Below are 23676 nucleotides of genomic sequence, written 5' to 3'. Positions count from 1 at the left end.
CAACATATTTTCACGGTCGTCACAACTCGGGGGGATAATAATTTCTAAGTCCTGTTTCTCCAACAGTTTTGGAAAAAAAAAAAAAAAACAAGATGTTTCTTTCTTTTCCTCCTTAGACGATTTATCTCCTTGCCGATCCTTCCTAACAAACAGGACCAAGTCACGCTGTAAGTTAGGCTTGCAACGTCGCTGCCCGTGGCGGGTAGCACCTTTGGGTAAAGAGGCGGTAGAGATATCAAACAAGGCATTCGGATTGGATCATAAGTAGATCAATCCCGATCCACATTGATCCATTAATCCATTTATGATTCATTAATGTGTAGTACGAATTTTTTCATCCATATCGACTCGATCCATACTCGATTCGATCTATATTACTAAAACACTTTTATATTTAATCTAATTTAAGAAAATTTGTTTCTTATATATTTTTTTAAATAAATTATACTACTTGGACAAATTTTATCACTTTCATAATTTTTTTAAAAAATATTATTTTTATTTTGTTTTTATAATTTTAGAACAAAATCTGATTTTCATATTTTTATTTCTTTTAAAAAAATTGATTTTTTTTTAAATTTTTTTATTTGAATTTGTTTATATTCACATTTTTTACTTCTAAGATCGGCGATCCTCGTCGGGCACTAGGCAAGGGCGAGTGTCGCGCCCTCGCCGGTCGCCGGCGAGTGTTGCGGCCATCGCCGGGTGGCCGGCAAGGGTCGACCAGCGCCCTCACCGACTTCGTAGGAAAAGAAAGAAAAATGTAAAAAAAAGGGAAAATGCGGTCGTAAATGAGTTCATAATAGACCCATTTATAATCAACTTATTTTGACCTCTTTATTTTATAAATTCATTATGCTGGCATGTTAAGTTTCTTATGATCAATTTAAGACCTATTTTTAAATGCTCGTGGGTTATTAAATGAGTTTTTGAACCCATTTTGACAGGATCTAGAGGCGGAAATGCTTGGGAAATCGGGTGCTTTTGGACCTAATCATGGCAGCAATCCCACAGTTAACGACGGGATTAAGATCGGGGCCAGGACGACCTCCGGTTCAGTTGAGGAAGAGTCGTTGGCTTTTGCGGCGGTAGTGGTGGTGGTGGTGGTGGAGTGTTAGGTGCGAGTTGACTCGGAAAGACCCACCGGTGGTTGGTGCCTTCTGGTGTGATCTCTCATCTGAATATCCAAGTCACCCACCCTTTCGCAGGAATATCCCCCGCCCAGATCCTTTCTTCCCATCTAAAAACAAACCTATCGAATCGACCCAAAAAAAAAAAAAAAAAACACTATCGACATCCGTCCGATTGTTCGACATTGTTATTCGTGCAGCTTATCGTCGCGTTAAATCTAATTAACTCCTTCTCGTTGTGTTACCAACTCTTATTTGAGTCGACCGACAATTTTTCGCCTGTTTTGAATTTACCATTCCAAGCGAGTAGCCACACAGCAATTCTTATTTGCTTGACTTGTTCGGTTTTTTTTCTTCTTTTTTTTTTTTTTTTTGAGTCGCGTTGCTAACTTTTATTTGGTTTTTTGAAAATTACAAACTTCGTAACAATTTATCCATGTAGGGTTAGAAAGGAAAGAGAATCAAACTCATAAATTTTGGAAACGAATAAGTAAATCTCAATATGAACTCATAAATCGGACCCAAAAAAAAAAAAATCAACTCATAACATAAAGGTTACCGAAAGAGATGCAATGATGCCAACATTTAATCGGGGTTTCCTAATCCTTCAAATATAAACCTAAGTAAACATTATCATACATAATCTTGCTAAGATAATATCCAAATCTGAACGATAAGGAAATTCAATCAAAATGTTACATAAATTTAGATTTTCATCATTCACCAAATTTTATTTGCGTAGCTTATGAATTATTAAATTTCCTCGTTGGATTGTAGAAATTTTGACGACATACAAATACTGACACGCACTGTCGTTTGAAATTATTTTCACAAATATTCCAAATCAAGAGTACTTTTTTTTTCCTGTTCAGATTTTCATTGGGAAAACAATACTAATGGGAAGATGAAAAAAATAGACTCTTCATCAGTCCACGTAGACATGGTCACAGGCTGGTTTGGGCCCGGAACTGGTCCATGGAAGAATCGGAACTGGCCCGGCCCCTCATGGGCTGGTTTCGATTTTAAAAAATTAGAAACTGGCAAAAAAAAAAAAATAGGAAAATCGGGCCCCATCCCGAAATCGGAACCGGAATCGGAACCCTCCCTTCAAGAACCGGTTCCGATTTTATAGTGGCCACGAACCGGAACCGCCGGTTCATGAACGGGAATCGGCGGTTCACGGCCCGTGGTCATGCCTAAGTCCACGGGCTCTCCGTGGTCATGCCAACAGAAAAGGGGGAAGTTAGGTTAGGTTAGGTTGGGTTAGAGAGTTGTACGGGACCGCACCGTGGCTGAAACCCGAATTGCATTCGGATCCTTTTCCTTCCTGCTCAAAAAAGAAAAGAAAAAAAAAAAAGGAAAAGGAAAATATGGGCCTGCTTCTGCTCGTCTGTCTTAGCGCCCGACGCCGAAGCTCGCGGTGTCCTAATTCTGTCTCCCCCCACCCACCCTATCCATCACATAAAAAACCGTCACCCCTCCTCCTGCTTCACTTCTTCTCTCAACTACTCTCTCTCTCTCTAAAAAGCTCCGTCGAATCGGAAATGGAGTCGGACTACGGCATTCCCAGAGAGCTCTCGGATCTCCAGAAGCACCGATCTCTCTACCAGCCCCAGCTCCCTCCTTGCCTCCAGGTCCCTCTCTCTCGTTCTCGCGTTTTCTGATATATGCTTGTGCTCTCACTCCTCTTCTTTTGTGGCTACCGGAGCCGAGAGTAGCCGCCGCTTCTCAGCCGGACCGGAGTTTAGATTTGAGTCCCGTCACTTCTGAGTATCTCGCGCCTGGTTGCTTTTTTTTTTTGGCGATCGCGGTGGATCAGAGTGGTGTCTCGGTTTGTGCGGATCCGATCCTGATCGGACTGAGCTGAGTTTCTGGAAATGATTATGGCTGGATCAAGTTCTCGTTCGTATCATTTTGCCGCAATCTGTCGCCAACTCTTCGTGTTCGTCGTTAATGTCGTCTGTTGGAGTCCTATTGTCTTTGGGAGTGAATTGCACTAGTCGATCATTAGGGGTCGAGAAGTGACTCTACTGTTTTGTTGAACGTATTTTGGTTCCGGACATGCGTTTTAGCTTTAGCGCTTACTGCCTGCTTCCTGAAAAAGAAAAAAAGGGAAGAGAATTACTGACGATGCGAGCATTTAGTTTTTTACTTGGCCGTGAGGACTCTGGTCAATGCATTATCTCGGCATCTGATTGCAAAAGCAAGCTTTCGGTACTCTAGACAGTGTGTGGACTCAGTCAAACACTGGTCATGTTCGGTCTTTAAACTTTGAAATTATGGCGAGTTTGTATTTTGACTCAAATCTGTTGTGTAGGGGACAACTGTTCGTGTAGAATTTGGTGATGCCACCGCTGCCGCAGATCCAGCTGGTGCTCACACCATCGGTCGAAGCTTTCCACACACCTATGGTCAGCCTTTGGCTCATTTCCTTCGGGCAACTGCCAAGGTTGCTGATGCTCAGATTATCACCGAGCATCCTGCTATGAGGTACTTAGTTCAATGATTATCGACGTCCTTTTGCTGCATAAATGCAAGCATTATGATTTCTGGGGAATGTTTCTGTTTCCTCTTCTATGCATCCGAGTATCATTACGCTTGATATTGTTTTATTTCACTTTTCTTATATGCAAATAGTTTGAGCCTCATCATATAATGATGAAGAGTGGTTATTACATTTACAAACATTGTTTTATCCTGTGGCATTCCACGTAACACTTTGACCCTCCTTGTTTATGTTTCTTTCCATGAACTAATCTCACCAGGTCCTTTTGTGCTGCCCACCTGATGATCCTTCCCTATAGCTATAATACCATTCATCGAAAAAACTGCATTGCGGATTTTCTAGCAATTACTAATTTCACATAGCTGTTGCTTCATATCACAAAAATTTTATGTATTTGACTGCACATTCTCATGTAATTATTTCCCATCAGAACAGTGAACTATATCAGTGCTGCGATGTATTTTTCTTTTTTAACTTGATTGGCACACGTGTCAAAATTTGATAGGGTTGGAGTAGTCTTCTGTGGGAGACAGTCTCCTGGAGGACATAATGTCATATGGGGTCTCTACAGTGCTCTCAAAATCCACAACCCCAGTAGTGTTCTACTTGGTTTTTTGGGTAAGTTGCATTTTGCATCTGAGCTTCTATGGATTAGCTAATCCACATATGCATGTTCAAATAGTGTTGAAATTGAATCCACGAAATTACAGGACTCAATTTTTGTTTCCATCTAATGCCAGCATAACAAGGACAAATTACCATGTTTCGCTTTTTAACTTAAGGTATTGACTTTGTTGAATAGTATGTAGTGTTTTCCATAATGCTTGCCCGAGAAGATGGGAATCCTCTGTATTGATATGCGAAAAGAAGTTCTGGTCAAACTAATGAGTTTGAGGATGGATGATGGATCTAAAATCAGTTTTTTTTTTTTCCCTTTAGAAGGAGTGGGGAGTTCATTCTAATGTTAATGATATCATAATTCGGAATAAATATTTTATGAATGGATACAATTTTGACGCTCAACGGTAAGAGTGAACATAAAATTCAGCGTTATTGGAAATTGGCGGTTATCAAAAGAAAATAGAAATAACTTGCTCCCATTATTTGAGAATCTAATTCAAGTATTTATTGAACTATCACAATTAAATGGAAGTGTACTTCATCTATTTGGGGAATAACATGTCCAAACGTTTTCAGCTCCTAATGATCTAAATCTACTATGCAGATACGTATGATGCAGGCTATCCTCATTGGCCTCTGAGATTTCTTTCGACTTCTTTTCTGAAAATGCTTATGTGTATTCTGTCTGATCTTTGCTTTATGAAGCAGCAATCTGATTTCATTAAAGCCTAGCCAGCAAGGAGTGCAACTATTGCTTGTTTGATCTGTTGAAATCAGTTACAAGGGACTTGTTATGTCATCTGTCAACAGGTGGCTCTGAAGGTTTGTTTGCCCAGAAAACTCTAGAGATCACAGATGAAATTCTCTCAACCTACAAGAATCAAGGTACATTCTAGGGAACATCATCTGATGGATATTATAGTGTCCAGCGTTTCTGACGTTGACATGCTTGTCAAGGTGGTTATGATTTGCTGGGCCGTACAAAGGACCAAATAAGAACAACTGAGCAAGTCAACGCTGCACTGACAACATGCAAGAACTTGAAATTAGATGGTCTTGTTATTATTGGAGGTAACTGACCATATGGTGCCTCAAATGATTGATTTCCTACCACTGAAAACTTGGGGTCTAATTATAGATGTTTGACGCTTTTGAAGGGGTCACGTCAAACACTGACGCAGCTCAGCTTGCGGAAACATTTGCTGAAGCCAAATGCTCAACAAAGGTACTCTTGTTATATTGAATCTGTTGGAAGTTTCAAAGTAACAGGACAATACAGTAGTCTCTCTCTCTCTCTCTTTCTCACACACACACACACGCGCGCGTGCAACATGTATGCACATCTGCGCCCAGTAACACACACAAGTACGGATATGTGCAGACATATCCATGCGTGTCTTGTGTGCTTGTGCTGCCTGTGTGTTTTTGAGCATGGGCGCATCTCTCAACGTGTGTTTGTTAGTGTTAATAGTTCAGTATTGTCCATCTAATCTTGAGTTTCTTAAGGCATCTGTCATACTAATAATGAGTTTGGATGATTTAGGTTGTTGGTGTTCCAGTTACCTTAAATGGAGATCTCAAGAACCCATTCGTGGAGACTGACGTTGGTTTTGATACTATTTGCAAGGTACTAAATGGGCCTTCTTGATGTGTGCTTGGGTTTGTTTGAAGTGGCTTTTACTTTTAACTTTTTTTAAATTTCATGGCTCTCAGAATATGACTTTTATTTTAGATAGAGCACCTGAAACTCTTTAATATTAGCAAATATTGACATAGAGATTCATACATTGTTTTCTTTTAAAATTATAGTTTTAGAGCTCAATGTAACATAGTCAATTTTAATTTTTTGGGGGAAAGTAACGATACAAAAAAGTACTTTTTAAAGCCTAAAAAAACACTGTAAATTTTTATGTTACCAATGTATATTCGAGTTCATATCTTCCTTGTCTTAAGAGTTTCAAAGGTTATGGAATTATCAGTTAGATGGAAGAAACAACACTTCAATATTAATTGCCTTTTATTATAGAAGTTTCACTATCATATGTTCAATTGACTCATTTGAAGCGATTTGCAACAAGATCTTGTGTAATATGATGTATCAATTCATACGGAAACTTTTTAATGAGTTTGGTGAAATAAGAAAATGAGCATTTCCCGCTTCGAACTGGAGGCATTTTAATATTGGAAATCTGTACTTGGTCCCATTAATAATTTAGCTTGAATTGCGCAATGCTGCAAAGGCAAGTGATGTGCTTGACTCAGTATGAAAGGAAGTGTACAGTTTGAAATTCTCCTCGGGAGCAAATTCTGAGAGCAAAGATGCCCCTGAAAATGCATCTGGACAGTGCCATGAGAAGAATAGTTTCCTGGCTTATAATGTATTTCCGAGAATTCCTTCACATTTTGTTGTATCCAGGTAAATTCCCAGCTCATCAGCAATGTCTGCACGGATGCCCTTTCTGCAGAGAAGGTAAGGATCGCAGCTTGCAGAATTGCAGTTGATAAGCGACCTTGAAATTTGAATATTGTCAAGCTTCAAGTATGTTTTACTCTAATTCATCATTGTTCTATCAAAGAGATGCTATGGCATGTCTGTTGTAGCGCATCACCGGCCCACAAGGCATCTCTAGTCAGCAGTCATTGCACTTAGATGTTACATATTTATTCTGGCTATAATCTTGTCTTTAAAAATTGCAATTGTGTTTCTAAACATCTTGCCATCTCCTTTTAACCTTTTTGCTTTTCCTTATATTCTCAGTACTATTATTTCATTCGGCTCATGGGACGAAAGGCATCACATGTGGCCCTGGAATGCACTTTACAGTCTCACCCTAATATGGTAGCTATTTTTGGCTTTCCTAAGTCAGTAATCACTGATCTAGCATTGCTGTTGATGAAGGATGTCATGAATCTCTGTGTTTGCCTTTTATCCCTTCATGTATAGGTAATTCTCGGGGAAGAAGTTGCTGCATCAAAGCTTACTCTATTTGACCTGGCAAAGCAGTTATGCGATGCTGTTCAAGCTAGGGCAGAACAAGGTTTCTCAGACATCTCTAGAAATGCACTAATGTTTGTGAATTCACCTACTGACTCAGTTTATGTTTTGATAGATAAGTACCATGGGGTTATCCTAATACCGGAAGGGCTCATTGAAAGTATTCCTGAAGTCTATTCTCTTTTGAAGGTAATGCATCAGTCTTTGCACTTATACAAAAAATGAAATGAGTGTTTGCTATTGTAAGAAGCACTAGTTGCTTGTTCTTTGCAGGAAATTCATGGATTGCTCAGGCAAGGTGTTTCCGTGGAAAAGATTTCCTCCCAACTCTCTCCTTGGGCATCAGCACTTTTTGAATTTTTACCACCCTTTATCAAGAAGCAGGTTGGAATCATGTTTTTTTTCATGCTTTACTATTCAAAGACAATCACGCCATTCTAAAAGTCTATATCTGTCGTTTTGCCAGCTACTCCTCCATCCTGAATCAGATGACTCTGCACAGTTATCCCAGGTGCTGGATAGGTCACTGGGTTAAATTTTATGTGAAGGTTAAAGCATTTTTCATTTGAGACTAATGAGAGAAATCTTTTCTCCATTTATCTAGATTGAGACAGAGAAACTGCTAGCTCATCTCGTGGAGGCAGAAATGAACAAGCGGATGGTATGCCACAGTTACCTTGATATGTTTGGCATGTTCACTCTACGCTACAAATACTTGGTCCTTTTCCAAACTTCATAGTTGTTTTCAATCTTTTGATGAACATGAATTTATACTGAGATGCTGATTTCTTCAAGCAAGGACGAAACTATCCATGTTCTCCTTGTATTTAGCTTAGCTGGGGAAGATCATCCCTCTTTGTTGAGAAAAACGCCGTTCAATATGAGTCATGTGGTTTAAATCTTTTGTCAAGAGTATGATCATGCTGGAAAACTATTCTGCTGCTGGTTCTCATAATTGCTGCTGCATGTTTCACCAAGGTTCAATCCATGGATTCAGTATTCATCATCTTAGAGAACATCAAACTCTGACCTAGTTTCCATGATCACCGTTTCTTTTTATCTCGAGCCAACAAAGAAGATACTTGAATCTGAACCTCCATTAAGTCCTTTTTCCATGTTCTTACTTTGACACTTCTTTTATATTGTCTATTTAAGGGGGCCTTCTTTTAAATATTGAAATGCTCTGTCATTGGCGTTGGTGCTTACAGAAAGAAGGAACATACAAGGGGAAAAAGTTCAACGCTATATGCCACTTTTTTGGCTATCAAGCTAGGGGGTCCTTACCGTCAAAGTTCGACTGTGATTATGCCTATGTATGTTCCTTACTAACAGTTGTATCACTGCATTCAGTAATGCCTTTTCCATGACTATGATTTATTTCAATTCAGGTTTTGGGGCACATTTGCTACCATATACTGGCTGCTGGCTTGAATGGATACATGGCCTCTGTAACTAATCTAAAGAATCCAGTGAATAAGTGGCGCTGTGGTGCTGCACCCATAACAGTACGTCTTTTTCTGTTCTATCAAATTGCATGTTACCTCTCTGAATCTTGAGATTGTCAGTTTGGATTTCTACAGAGAAGTTTGTATTGTTAACTTCTTCAATTGCTTGTTGACGTCAGGCAATGATGACTGTCAAGCGATGGGCCCAAAATCCCAATTCCTCATTTATTGGTAAACCTGCCATCCATCCAGCCAATGTTGATTTGAAAGGCAAAGCATATGAGTAAGTTCATGGAGAATGATTTCCTGGAAGGATCTTTCCATCTTTTTACACGCAATAATATTTGTCCTGGTTATATGACAAATCTACCCCGGGCGGGAAAGAAATGTGTACAACATATTGGTGATGGTATGATTCTGTTCTGGCTGTGTAGGCTGCTGCAACAGAATGCAGTCAAATTCTTGATAGATGATCTCTACAGAAATCCAGGACCTCTTCAGTTTGATGGTCCTGGTGCTGATGCTAAGCCTGTATCTTTGTGTGTGGAAGACCAGGACTACATGGGCCGTATCAAGATGCTTCAGGAATACCTTGATAAGGTGCTCATCTTTCCACCGTACCCTCCGTTCCTCCTTTAAAGTCTTGTAGTTTGACTATGTAACTTAATCTCTATCTTTGCATGGGATTTCTGTATAAAGAGACTTTTAAATGGAGTCAGCTATCAAATGAGTGAGTTTGATGTTTATGGGGGAGGAAATGATGAAATCAGTCCTTATGGAGCATCACTCTTAGTGAATGAAACACAGGCCAAAATGGGATGGGGATCCAAAATTTTATGGTAGTGCTTGGAATTCCTTTGGATGTGAGCAAAGAATCACGTGGGAACAGTGCAAATCATTCTCCTTCTTGTGTTTGGTTTGCCAATTGAACTCTGGATTGGAGGGGACTGCTGCAACAAATGTTAAATTTGTCCTTTGAAGAAACACGAGGAAATGGTGTGGTAACAGGGTGAATCATTCTCATTCTCGTGTTTGGTTTGCCATTGAAGGCCAGAGAGTCGCCATTCCTTGGCTGGAATAGAGAGTACCAATTCTGCTTGTTACAGAATTTGGCATAGTTATGTCCATTTTGATTGATCTGTTCTCTAGCATGCTGTTCCCTTCTTTTCAGGTTTCAATGCTCATGTATGCTTTAGTGGTGCTGGGCAACTTAATGTAGCAATCTCATACTCATGTTGTTAAAGCAACGCTCCTTTTCCAGTTGATTTGATTTGCGGTGTCTCTTTTCCAGGTCCGCACCATTGTGAAACCAGGGTGTTCGCAGGAAGTTCTCAAAGCAGCTTTGAGTTCCATGGCATCTGTAACCGAAGTCCTCTCTGTCCTGTCCGCACCTTCATCCAACGGCATCAACCACGTCTGAGCACACCTCACAACTAGGAGCTGGTGAACTTCCTTCGCTCCCCTTGCTCTTTCTTCTTGACCTATTATCGACTTGCTGGGCAGATACTATGTGACGAGAAACAATAAAACGGAGACATTCTCCTTCTCATGCTACTTTACGTGCATGCGAGGATAAGATCAGTCTTAGAATTTTTTTTTGTTGTTGTCAAAAGCCTTAGAAGTTTGAGGGGTTGAAGTTTTGTTTATCTTCTTTTATAAGCCAGTCATGTTCTTTTCTTGTTTTTCCCCCCTTCGCGGTTTCTTTAACTTTTAGGCAGGTGGTGCTGTGTTTTGTTTCCCAATAATCTGTTCGCTGAAAATTGTATTGACTTTGGAGTGTTGTGTGGGCATCTCAATGCAACATCATTGGATCCTTACGACAGTGATTTGCATCTCGATGCATCTGTTATGCAGAAGAGTATCTAACTCAGATGTAGATGACTTAGTATCTATCGATATGTTTGAATTGGTGCATTTGATCCATTTGAAATGGTGAATGCATTTCGACTAATTTGTGCTAGGGGTGAAACCAAGTCAAGTTACTAGCGAGTAGCTTGGATTCAGCTCCATGACTACTTGAGATCGACTTGCCTAATTTTTCGAGTTGAGCTCGAGTACGAGTCAAGATTGAGCTTGTGAATATTCAGTTTGATAGACTTGCAGGCCTCGTTAAGCATAAAATCAAGCTTTCATTATTGTTTAAGAAAAATATGTTAACATCGATAAAAATGAACACAAAATACTTCGAATTGCTTAACGTCCAAGCTTATCGGAGTCGAGCTTTTTATGTATGTTAGTTATAAATTAGTTATGAATGAATCGAGTTGAGTTGAGCTCGTCCAAGGGGATGGTTTGACAGTTGGTTATAAATTAGTTATAAATGAATCGAGTTGAATTGAGCTCGACCAAGGTGATGGTTTGACTGTGTTGACTGAACTCGGCTCGATTACAGTCCTAATTTTTGCTTGGACAAGATATTCTATTGTAGTATTTGAAACGAATAGCCGCGTCTGTGGCCTTTGTCATGATGGCTTATTGACATTTTTTTTTTCCTTCCTTCTTCACTGTTTCTAATAACATAGACATTAACAGCATCTCCTAAACTTATGATTCCAAAACTATAAAATTTTACAGTTCATACTTGGTTTTCAAAACCAGTGATACAGGAAAGTGGGGAAAATATTTACAATGGTTTTATAGTTTTCCCCTTATATCTGACCCAACATTTGGACATCCACTTCTTCTATCTTGCAAAAGTTATCCACATTTTAGCAAATGTGGAATCCCTAATACATACCAACTTGATCAAATTTCATTGGACTGTCTCCAAAGAGACATAAATAACATCAACAATAGTAATTAGGGGTGAGCAAGATGGATCGACCCAATTGGAAATTGCCCAAATCAACCTGGTTCCATTCGATACTCATGGCGCCGGTCTAGTTTTCGGTTCCATAAAATTAGAATTGGTGATTTTCGATCTAGTTCCGGGTTCTTAAATATAAATATAATGATCCATCGATTATTATTATTATTATTATTATTATTATCTTAAATGCAAACCTAATTAATTAATAAATTAAAATTAAACTCTGTGTTGCTCACCCCTACTAATAATCCATCTGTTGCATTGGACCGTTTGAGAACCAATCGAACCGATCTACTTCTCGGTCCTAGAAATTGGGAACCGATCCTTCGGGTCCAGTTTCCAATTTCTAGGTGGGATCAGACCGGACCGGGAACCGATCACACCTAATAATAATAAAAATAAAAATAAAAATTGTCTTCATAATTTCCTGATTTTGCATGATATTTATCATGTCACGAAGAAGACGACGACGTATTACAACACGGAAATTCAAGATTGCAGCTAAGGTGGAACCAGAGACAAAAAAACAAAAAAGGCAATCTGAAGGGGAACAAATTCATGGCGTCCGTTGCTTCTTGTTCTTCACTCAACTCTGCGTCCCTGCGACTTCGCTCCTCATCCAACAAGAAAGGTCATCGGCACAACTCAACTCCATCCAGTTTCATCGTTTCCCTTTTGCTTTTTTATTTATCCAGTCAAATTCAGAAGCTCTCTTCATTGGGTTTTTCTCCAGATTATGAAGCAGGAAGAAGATCCCGTTTGCAGTGTTGCTTAAACGATAGGCAACTCCAAGCACCGTAAATTTCTGGACTTCTGCCGCTCTTTTGCAGGCATTTTTTTAATTCAACATTAACGGATAGATAAAATTTCATTTTTCCATTTGGATTGTTACTGTCATTTGGTTAGTTCCGGCTTACACATGCAAGAACAGTGTGGAGCTAAGAGGAGAGAGATTGTGCTGCAGCTGGGTTTTGCTGCACTTTCGCTTCAGAGTCTTGCTTCAGATGCATTGGCTGAGACTGGTGCTGTGTTGTTCTTTTTTCCTTGGCAAAATGTTTGAGGATATGTGGTTGGATTTTGAGGGTTCTTATTTGGACCCAATTGGGAGTTTCAGGTGTAAAACAGGACTTGCAAGTTTATGTGGATGATGTGAACAAGTTCAAGATATCAATTCCTCAAGGTGAAATGAAATGACCCATTAATTTGACCATCAACTTGCATATTTTATGATAGCTTTGTTTTTTTTTTTGGCAAGTAAATAGCTTTGTTCACAGCAAAAGAAAACATAAAAATTTTGCAGGATTTCTCATCTAATTTCTGATCTGTTATAGTTCATTTCACCTTTCTCTCGTTTGATGTATTAGTATCCTGAAAGTAGAACCCTTGCTGAAGGGAATGAAATGGATATCAATGCCAGCAAACCCGCCAAGTTACAATTTTCGATGCACGATTTGAGTCATGAATGATACAGTCCTAATTTTGCTGATACGGATCATAACGTAGGCGTTTTCCTAGTTTATTCTGTCTCAATAGCAAGACGCGATGCGCTGGAGAGTTGGAATTGTTCTATCTTCTTGCTTAAAATCTTTACCATTTCAGCATCGCCCGCTTTACTTTTCTGCTCGGACTCTTTCTAGTAGATGAGATGAATGGCTTTTGATGTGATGATTGTTTGAAGTACTAAATCCTGTTTGTTCAGATTGGCTGGTGGGTAATGGTGATCCTAGTGGATTCAAATCTGTTACCGCTTTCTTTCCCAAAGAAGATTCAACCTCAAACAGTAATGTTTTACTCTGCTTCACAATAGATTTCATCTCTCATCATCCTCTGGTTCATTTCGTCACTACTTAGAATCCTGATGATTCGTCCAATTGCATCTTGTTTCGCATAGTCAGTGTAGCAATCACCGGTATTGGCCCGGACTTCACAAAAATGGGATCTTTCGGCAAAGTCGATGCATTTGCCGAGAATCTGGTAAACATCTTCTTCCAATTAGTTGAAAGCTCATTCATTTGCTACTTTTTTTTTTTCCGCTTATAATGCTTCTAAATTTCTGCTAGCTGTTGTAGGTAAACGGTCTGGACAGAAGCTGGCGGAGGCCTCCTGGTGTGGCGGCTAAACTCATCGATTGCCGAGATGCCAATGGTAGTAGTCTCTCAACCATAATCTTCTCTAGCTAAACAGAACACCCCTTTCTCACACAAGAATGTCAGAGTCCATCTGCATCCGTATCGTGGCCTTCGCTCCTAGACCTCGAGTGATTGCCTTAATCTGAATTTATCTGTACTACATGTCATCTCCCTGAAAGAATGGTTTTTTATCAGGATTCTATTACATCGAGTATTCGCTCCAAAATCCTGGGGAGAGCCAGAGACATATATATTCAGCAATCGGGATGGCGTTCAATGGTTGGTACAACAGGCTGTATACAGTGACCGGACAGGTATGGCGGTATTAGATCTCAGGGAAATCGTATCCACTACCTTCATGATTCATCCTTTTACTGGAACCCAAGGCGCTAAATTGTATTCTCTGTGTTCTTGTAGTTTGTGGAAGAGAAGTCCGAAGCATACGGATCGAAGATAGAACAGGTAAATTCATTCGACCCAAGAAGTACTTTATAATCCCAACTACATCTCGAACCTCACCACAGATTCACGAACTGATCTCTTTATTTAACGCGGGAACTGCAGGCAGTCGCTTCCTTCAGATTTATTTGAAACTGAAAGAAGATGAAAGCGGGAATAGTTTGTGCTCAAAGAGCCGTAGTTGATTTGGAGTTGTAACGCCGTCCGTGTATTGCACACTCTTAACCATTTTAAGTCCACTGGATCCACCAATGGCAGCTTGTGTATTTTGTCAACAAGTTATTGAACAGAAAATATGCAGCAATTGAGAACCGAAGAAGAAGTAATTTTTACGCGAGGATTAAAGGGCATTAACTAAACTACAGCGAGTATCGCCTTTTCACTTATAGTGCTTCATAACATTACAACAGCCTGTCATAGGATGAAAGTACATTATCAACCAGTTCTAAGAATCTCCCTTGCACCCTCTCCAGTTTTAGATGCAGCATTTTTATGTAATAACAGGGAAAGCTGGTCGACAAAGAGTGTACTCTTCATTTGCTCCAACTGCTGCCTCTCTTTCTCCATCAGTAGGTCCAACTCCTCAAAGCGAACTATCTTATCATGAATTTCCTTCATCTGTGAACCATGGCATCAGTGTAAGAAAGTGCACTTGTCAAGAATCGACATCATTGACAAAAAATAAAAAACAAAAATAAAAATGAATCGACACCAAACTCAATCAAAATTTTCATTATGTATTTCTACAAAAAGGCCACGGTGGGAGCAGTTGGAAGCAAGCAAAGTAAGATGCCTGGCACCTGCTGCAAGGATGCGGATCAAGGAATGGGTAAAGACAGAAGCAGCAGATGCCTGCTTTGAAAACACCGTATTCTTTAAAAGAACAAGACTAGAGCTAATCGTTTTATTTGCACCAGAAGATGACACCATAATTTAATTTCAAGGCAAGACAAATGATGACCAAATGCCAGAACCAGAGGATCCAAACAACTCCCGGAGACAATTCCTTTTCTACCATTTTATCTGAATAACCAAGCAGGTCATTTCAATCGGTAGTTCAAGGTAGACATCTAACCGCCAAAAAAATTGACAGATTTTATCAATATGAGAGCATGGTAGATCATATACATATTTGGATTCTCCATTTTGGTTCAGATGGACCAAAGATCAAAATATACACTAGCACAATTATCTCTAGACTTTTTAGAAAGAAGAACAAAAACACAGACCTGCACCTCCACAATGTCAGATACAGCTCTCTCCAGATCAAGCTCTTCCTTCTCAAGCGATGAATTTGCATCCATAAGAGCACCTTCTAATGCATTTAGGGCCGTCTCTCCATTGGCAGAAACTTCAGCTTCTGAAATATGGCTACGAATGAAGTCATTGGACTAAAAAGAGTAGGGCTATTATCCCACGCCCAAGTCACCCAACGGTTAGACCAAAATAACTTTCAGACATATGTAAAAGATAAGTTCTGAGCATATGCATGGTTAGAAATAAAATTTGCAACAACGAAGCATAGACAAGACCAAACGTGCTTCTGGAACTCAATATATGCTGTTTCATAATTCAGAATTTCTGAAAAATTGCACACTAGATATCTAACCTAAAAGTTCTTCAACAACCAGTACTATGGAGGACATCAAATGACAGATATGAAGTCATCATAGTGGTAAGAAGTGTTGTGAAAATCTCGAGAATTACAAATAGATATGTAGAAAACAAAAATGAGTCCTCAAAGATAATTTTCGCCCTTCACAAAGTGCAGAAGGTGTGTTGCATCTACCCTCCAAGATAGACAAACTCTCTGAATAGCGTGCACCTTGCTATATAGTTTACACAGAAACAGTAGAATTCTTTTGATACCCAGAGGGACTCTCTCTAGACACTTGAGCATAAATCTAGGATTAATGAGCTAGCTACTTCTTAAACACACATTTTTCCTAGAGAATATTTAAAAAACACAGCATATATTTGTAGGACTCCGAGACTGACTACAGATTGCGTCGTTTCAAGTTGCCACCAAAGCCTAATTTCATTGCATTTTATCTTGGATGGCTTCTCAAATGAATTCACATCTTTGACTTTGCTTTTTCTTGCTCACACGTGTGAGCTTGCCACTGCCTAAATTTGCTTCATAAAAAAGTAAATGTCTTGGATTTCAAGCAGGTAGGCTGCACATTCAAACCACCATAGCCTCGAGATTTCCATCGCTGAAGGACAACAATGACATGCAAATTTCAGCTAAAAATAGTCCTTTTGTATTATCTATCTTATACAACAAGTAACCAAGTAATTGTCCATAGGACAAATGGCATTGTAAAAGGCCAAGATTGAGAAAATAGTCCTGCTTTTGTAGCCGAAAACAGTGGAGGTGAAATTTACTCATGCTGCCTATGGATCATCATAAAGACAGCTTAATACCACTTGATTTGTACTCATTGCTGAATATTTTAGGTTTATCGTTGGGAAGCTATGAACACATCTTGATTTATCACCAACAAAAGATCCAAAATTACCTCTGCTTACGCCATACTCAACCTCAGAGAGGGTCATCACAGCAGCTTGAGCAGCAGCTTCTGCAACTTCTACACCAGCCAAAGCTGACAAAAAAGCAGCCTGCAGAGATGGTTTGATTGTCAAAAACGAAATTAGAACAGCAAGGACCCTATGAAGTTCAACCACTTATTAAGCAATATGAGGGCATATTTGATAACATCATTAAGTGGTGAAAATTAAGGGCCCGTTCAATTACCTCAAATTAAGTGGTAAAAATAAAAAAATCAGCACCTAAATAGATGCTTGTTTGATAAACTAATAAGCATTGCCTTTGAAAATTTCAATTCAATTGAGTAAAAGATTCTCTTAATTTGACAAGTAAGGAAGAAGTTAATTCATTCACTAGAAAATAACAGATAATAATAAAAATATGACAATTATTTTGTTAAAATCTACTAATAAAGATACCGGTTTTCAAAAGCCCAGTCTTTCATGGAAAAATGATGGAAAAAGCCAAAGATACAAAGTGTAGCTCTGTGACCTTTACAACAGTCAAACATGTCAGAAAATAGTGTCCTAATTCTATCCTAGGAAGTTTAACATCATGGATCAGATATGCATCACACATAGTCTTCCGACAATGGAAAACAATATGAGACATTTGCCAAGGACAGACTTCCTACAAACTTTCCAAACAAGTGCTCTTTTATCTATGCCAATAATGTGATCTTCTAAACCCTATAAACACAAACACACAGGATTGAAAAAAGAACTTTCAACATTAGGGAAAAACAGAATTCTGTACCTGTGCCATTATCGGATTGCTTGCATCAGCCAGAGGTGTGAGACGCATTCTTTTACTAGGCGCCGACATTGTGGAGCTTTCAATTCCAAATTCAACATCATTATGGTCCTTCACGGTATTATACTTCCCATCAATGTCTCCAGAGTAAGGATCACTAACAAGTTCTTCGGCAAAAGGAAGTTTAACAAATTTAGTGACACATTCTTTCTCACTTCTACCACCAACATGGTGGGCAACCCTCTTCCAGTCATCACCATAATGCATTAAGGCTTCAAGGAGATGCAAAGTTTCTTTCTCTGTCCAATCTGCCTTCATGTCTTCATTGATCTCAACACGCCTAAAATCAGAAGAACTAACGCCAACCCTATAATTGCCTCTAACGTAGCACCTTGCACAGAGAGTCAAATCATACTGCACATCACAAGTCGTAGGTTTAAATGTAATAGTCAGCATAAAAAATCTTCCAGCTAGTCGATCATCTTCTCCTATAGATGGATATATGATCCATATTATAGAGACAAAGCTGAATGCAAATGTAGTAGACAAACTCCTTAATATATGCTGAAAGCTCTACTATTTGTCGAGGAGTAATCATTTTGGAGGTATTTAAAAACTTAGTATGAAGCCAGAGAGTGCTTGACGTGCATGACAGTAACCTTCTAGGGACAATAAAAAGACTCTTTACTTTACCAATAGCACACCAACATCTTAATTTTGTCAAATCAACAAAATTTCTGCTCCTAGCACTAATAAGATGAAATCACATGAGCATATGCTAACAAGCAAAGAATGAAATCACAGTTTTCAGCAGTTGTATCTAAAAATAGGGGAACCAATCCCTCATCATAACTGGTCGTAATCAGTTGATTTTATTGCAAGTCCTACACAAAATATTATAACAAGATTTATGATGAATGGATGAGAGTTGCTCTCATAACAATCATCACTTCTTTGAGACATGGAGAATCTACAGAAGCCCCTAAAAACACGCAAGAGAAGTAAAACATCGTCTTGAAAAAAGTTAACACTCTTCTACCAAAAAACAAATGAAGTAAAACATCACCTTTTCACAAGCAAAGCAAGCAATAGTGCACACAGACTTGCAGCTATTGCACAACCTCTTAGATACCTCCCTATTCAACCCAGCGGAGTTGCCCGCATTACCTGCACCACTACCGGCGCCGGCGGTCTTACTGCTCTCCTTATCATCCCATTTCAATGGCTTGCTCGGAGCGGACCCTGAGTAATTGACCAGTCCCCACGTCTCCAAAAAATCAAAAACCCTACGAATCGACCCCACGTCACCGACCAACGTCTTCCTCGCATCGGTGAACGTGATTTTCCTCGAAGGATTTCGCCTGTAGAGCTTGATCATGGAGTTCCGGTAGTACATGTAAACCCTCGGGTTCTTCGACGGCGATTTCCCATCAAAGAACTCGGGGAGGAACCGGAGCTCGCACTCGTGCACGTCGCTCCATGAGAACCACCCTAACGATTCACGTTGCACATACTCAATCGTCGGCACTGGAAGATTACTTCAAGGGAAAAAAAAAAAGAAGAGAGTAAGACCATATTTTAGGGTTTTAGAGACTTACTGGAGTAGCTAGGGATGTAGATGACGTCGGCGTCAGTGACGGGTGGCTCGGACGGAGGAGGCGGAGGAGTGGCGGGGGCGGGGGCGGCGGTTGGTTTGGGAGGCTCGGCGGGCGGCGGTGGTTCGGGTTTGACGGGAGGAGGGGCGGTGGCGGGGGCTGAGGTGGACGGAGGTTCGGGTGCATGCGCAGGTACCGGCTCGGGTTGGGGAGGTTCGGCGGAGGGACGGGGAGGATCTTTGGCGGGCGATGCGGTTGCTGTCGTCTCCATGATGAGTGGAGAGAGGTTTGAGAATGGGTTCTGATTTGTCCGGTTTCAAACTCAAATTCATCTTTACCTTCCTTATTTTGCACGCCTATTCAACGATGAATGGGCCGAGCTCGTTTCTTACGGGTCGGGCCTGCTGCGGCCCTCTTCTGGACGGGCCCGTTCCAAACCAAGAGTTGGTCCATACGGGCCGGGCCAAGGGTTGGGCCACATCGGCCCTAGGGGTGGAGGGGTCCGCGTGAGGCCGGCTTCACAGAGCAGCGAAAACCTCGTGCTCCCGACGGTGGAAGGATAACGGGGCGGTGCCGCTCGAGTCCATCATGGCCCAATGGACTGAACCCTCTGAATCACCACTTTTGAAAAAAGTTAGACCCAAAAAAAAAAAAAATGATGACTGGATAATACCAGGATAAAACTTCAAATTGTTATATTGGTCTTAAATTTATCTTAATTTAATTATTAAGTCACCAAAAACTCCAAAGCGACCCACTTGCGAATAAATTTACTCAAAATTAAGTTTTAGGTCATAAAAACTCTAAATTGGTACACTTGCGACATACTCGCCCTCTATTATCTTCTATCATATTTTAGCATGCAATTGCTGAACTGGATGATACATGAAAATAATTCAATTGACATGACAAGTTCACGTGAAAATTCATACAAGTTTGGAATAAATTTGTCACAGATGTAACAATTTGAGGTTTTTGGTAATCCAAAAATTAGTTTGGATGGATTTGTCACAATCTTATCAATGTAAATTTTTTGTACAATAAAGCGATGTTTTGTAATATCAAAAGTGAATTTTCACCATCGATGGTCACAATTAATGAAAATTACCTAATCTAAAAATTTACAAAAAAAATATGTATAGCTACAAGTGCTTTTTGGCCATTAATGACTCAACAGTCCATGAATGAATATTTTCATTTCAAATTAATAAAGAAAGAAAGCCTTACCTCTGTTTCCAAATCTCGTCCATCTAACCCGAGCTTTCTATCGGGATAGACTTTCCTCCATCTCGGAAAGCACATGCAACTTTGAAGCTGCCACTTTCTCAGTAGACATCATAACACCATCCTCACTCTCCTCCACGGAACATTCACCGGTGCCTAGTCGAGATTCTGCAGAATTAAGTCCTCATCTTGCATGTTCGACCACGTAAATGATGAAGGAACAAAGTGGAGATCATCTCCTTTGGCGGTCTTGGAATCCCTTTTTATGCACTCCCAAGCTCTTAAACAAGCCGTTGGATAGTCTTCATCATGGTCAAAGACCCGCTGGACACAAGATTTGACCCGTAGTCCGTCCATGCAAACCGTTATAGCTCACAGAAGGGAGGTTTCCTGAATAGGAGTCTTCCGCCTTTGTCAATTGTTTAACTCTCTTGTTGTCCAAAAATTAGTTAGGAGTAAACACTAGGTTTGTTGAGCGGTTTAATCCACACCAGAGGTGTCTATGGTTCAAGTTCATAGTATATTAATATCCATAGCATCAAATTATGTACCGCATAGTTTGTTCCAAATTCTCTTTGAAGTTGGCATTGCTGCCAAATTCCGAAAAATACAGGCCTACACTATTGGAATGATGAGGGATTTATCCTCCACAACCGAGCCAACCTCCATCAATATCGAAGATTTATCTACGTCGCCTACGGGCATGGCATGCGCCTCCGGCATAAAAGATCGAACATCGTATTTCTTGACAGATGACCTCCAATTTGATGCGACACTATCTATGCTTTCAAATTTCGTATTCTAGCAATACTCGCATCCGAAAATCATGCACAATAGTGATTCTAGAATTAATCGACACCAAAATAGGAAACTCCAAAACTTTCAACCAGGGGAAATCCAAATCCAGTTTTAAACTTGAAATATCAATAAAATACTTTCATCAAGATTTATAAAATATACCAAAGAATCTTCAACACAGGATGGTGATCGAAGATGGAGAATGTAGCCATCAGTCCGAGTAACTACCCCCGTTGATCAAACCAACCAAAACTCCACAAAAACAAGCGAGAATCAGTTAAGAATGATAAAAATAAAGAACAAACAAGAAAACTTCGAAGAAAATTTGAGTATAACAAAATAATCAAATGCTACTAATGTGTGAATTGGTTGATACACTGAGTGATAGATGCACAAGCCAATATGTAGATGACGTCCTAAAAAGGTAAAGTGGTATGAGGAGTGCTCTGCCTATATCAAGGGTGAAAAAGGTACTGGGTAACAATGCTTTCATAAGTTAGATAGACCCGATAAAAGCATAACAAGCCTAGAATGTGGAGTTCAAGAAAGCATGAATTGACCCGATAAAAGGAGAACATGTCTAATAGAATCATGAAGAGTTGGAAGAACCATGGAAATGTAAACAGTTTGATAGTGTAATGATTGCCAATATGCTTGGAATGACTATAAGATAGAATATAGAAAGTCGGTTTCCAACAAGTAGTGTTGATAGAGTCATCCGATTGCTGGCAAGAGCAACTACCTCTATCATGTAGAATGTACAACCTTACTTTGATACCACTTGTAAAATATGCAGAAGCATTGTGATGGTACACATGAGAGAATAGTAATAGACAATTCAAGCCAAACTTGTTACACTAAAGCACTATACAAATACAACACTAAAAAATATTCACTTTCGCAGCTATTACAATAAATTTTTCTCACATCACACTCAAAACACTCAAAGCAATATTTTATTTTATTTTTCTCTCACCCTCATTGAGGAACATCTCTCTATATCCATTTAAGCTGCGTTGTCTCTCTCTTTCTTGAAACTCACATTTTGCGTATGACGACTTACTTCAAAACCTTCACTCTAAACCTTATTTATATGCTTAAGTTTCACCACCTTATGAAGTTGTTGGAATCCATTTACTTATTGAACAAGTTGGCAAGTTGCAAGTGTCATCTTGTTGTTAGCTTGGCACTTGAAGACATAACTTTGAATTGTCTTCCTTTGCCGACTTCATCATGGAATTGAGTATGGACAAGAGTTGTACACCCATGTCGACTTTTCTTTTTTGGCTAATTGGAGAAAGAGTCCAACTTCTCATTATGCGTTCACATGTGTAGGTTTACTACAAAAGAAAGTTGAAGACCATCTTTCATTTCTCTTCTTTTACCGACTTAGCATGTAAACATAATCTTTTCCTATTTTAATATTAGGTGTTGACTCCAATACCCCTTAACGCCTAATACTTTTCTCCCATAGTGTCTGGTATTCATATCCTTTTGACGCTAGTTCCAGGACTGTGAGATAAATCCTTGATTTATCGGTATCTACTTTAATTTTAGTTACCTCTAGGATCGTAACTTCCGACTGAGCTTTGTGAAGCTTAGATTTTAGTAGTGCCATTTCAACTTGCAAATTAGTCTCTTTTTCACTCTCCACAGTATCCATACTCAAATATATCGCAAAAATTTTTAGATTGCAACTCATATGGTTAAGTCTCTCATTCTCGATTTTCATGTCATACTTCAATTGATTCAATTCCATCTAAAGCATCTAAGTGTAGATATCTCAAACCTTATTCTCATAGGACTTTTTCTTTACACTCTTCCATTTATCTTTGCCCCTTGGGATATTTTTTTCTAGGTAACATTTCTTGAGGTTTTGCAACTTCTTTAGCTTATATTGGAGCTTCTCATCCTCTCTTCTTTGACCTTGAGCTTTTTGTCCTTTTGCCTCGAAATTTTATCCCTCTCTTTCAACATCTCCTACATCCCCTGCAGTTCATTCTCAAAGTTACTTGTTGAAGCAGCCACTTGCTTCTTCGAGTTTCCCCTCAGCTTGCTCTTCTTTGGGGATATCTCAATGGTTGTTACAAGGTACTCTGAGCTTTTTTTGCTCCTCTATTACAACAATCGTTTCAAAACTCCCGATAAAAGATGTGTCATTTTCTTTTCCCTATTTGCACTAAGAGACTCTAGCAAAGTAACCTACTTTTCCATAGATGTAGCACCATTCACTATGACTTTTGTTGTCTTTGTTACGACCCAGGTGAGCTCCCCCTAACCGAGTGCTTCTCACTTCGGGTTGCTTCTGCCAATCTCTAGGTCTTATCCACTGTTAGTTATCCCTTGTGCTAATACCATTTATCATTTGACTCTTGAAATCACTTTTATTTATGAATAGAGAACTTTCATCATCCATGGTACATGCCAGCACCACATCTTTGTCATCATCAATGATATGTGTGTATTTCGTCATCTCTGCTTGACATTCAAATTTGTGGTGTCTAAATTTGCTACACTTGTCATGCGTTTTATACTTTCCGGTGAAATTCAAATTTTCACCTCTAATTTGGGCACCTCCATGACCTCGTCCATCTTGATAATCTCCTCGACTTGAGTGAGAGACTCGACTCTGCGGTATTTGCTTGGGATTCGAACCGATGG

At 39.5% G+C, this 23676-nt stretch overlaps 3 protein-coding genes across 4 annotated transcripts; 2 read left to right on the top strand and 1 right to left on the bottom strand.

Annotated features, from left to right (window-relative positions):
• The first annotated feature begins 2575 nt into the window (after window positions 1–2575).
• LOC115738594 (pyrophosphate--fructose 6-phosphate 1-phosphotransferase subunit alpha) lies at window positions 2576–10513 on the top strand. Its single transcript, XM_030671243.2, has 19 exons — window positions 2576–2764; window positions 3448–3620; window positions 4142–4254; window positions 5068–5142; window positions 5215–5328; window positions 5415–5482; window positions 5801–5884; window positions 6674–6727; window positions 7016–7096; window positions 7202–7295; window positions 7368–7441; window positions 7526–7636; window positions 7719–7763; window positions 7857–7913; window positions 8461–8565; window positions 8641–8757; window positions 8877–8980; window positions 9132–9297; window positions 9989–10513. The coding sequence occupies exons 1-19, from the start codon at window positions 2675–2677 to the stop codon at window positions 10115–10117; spliced, it is 1854 nt and encodes a 617-aa protein (XP_030527103.1). The 5' UTR covers window positions 2576–2674; the 3' UTR covers window positions 10118–10513.
• Window positions 10514–11977: 1464 nt separating this feature from the next.
• LOC115738596 (psbP domain-containing protein 3, chloroplastic) lies at window positions 11978–14426 on the top strand. Of its 2 annotated transcripts, none has more exons than XM_030671247.2 (10): window positions 11978–12137; window positions 12240–12303; window positions 12413–12528; window positions 12621–12686; window positions 13206–13286; window positions 13398–13480; window positions 13576–13651; window positions 13831–13949; window positions 14053–14097; window positions 14200–14426. In XM_030671247.2, the coding sequence occupies exons 1-10, from the start codon at window positions 12065–12067 to the stop codon at window positions 14224–14226; spliced, it is 750 nt and encodes a 249-aa protein (XP_030527107.1). In that variant the 5' UTR covers window positions 11978–12064; the 3' UTR covers window positions 14227–14426. The 2 variants fall into 2 exon arrangements, with proteins under 2 accessions (XP_030527107.1, XP_030527106.1); XM_030671246.2 differs by having other exon boundaries at window positions 12007–12140; window positions 12243–12303.
• A 47-nt stretch (window positions 14427–14473) lies between these two features.
• Window positions 14474–19299, bottom strand: LOC115738595 (SWI/SNF complex subunit SWI3B). The gene is made up of 6 exons (XM_030671244.2): window positions 18997–19299; window positions 18465–18889; window positions 17402–17812; window positions 16617–16716; window positions 15324–15454; window positions 14474–14712 (listed from the first exon to the last, which is right to left on the bottom strand). Exons 1-6 carry the CDS (start codon window positions 19262–19264, stop codon window positions 14530–14532), a joined length of 1518 nt encoding a protein of 505 aa, XP_030527104.1. The 5' UTR covers window positions 19265–19299; the 3' UTR covers window positions 14474–14529.
• Window positions 19300–23676: the final 4377 nt, after the last annotated feature.

This window comes from Rhodamnia argentea, chromosome 2 (genome assembly GCF_020921035.1).
Source record: "Rhodamnia argentea isolate NSW1041297 chromosome 2, ASM2092103v1, whole genome shotgun sequence".
Classification (NCBI taxonomy): Eukaryota; Viridiplantae; Streptophyta; class Magnoliopsida; order Myrtales; family Myrtaceae; genus Rhodamnia; species Rhodamnia argentea.
Note: the sequence above shows the minus strand (reverse complement) of the source record. Positions and strands in the feature narration are given on the sequence as shown.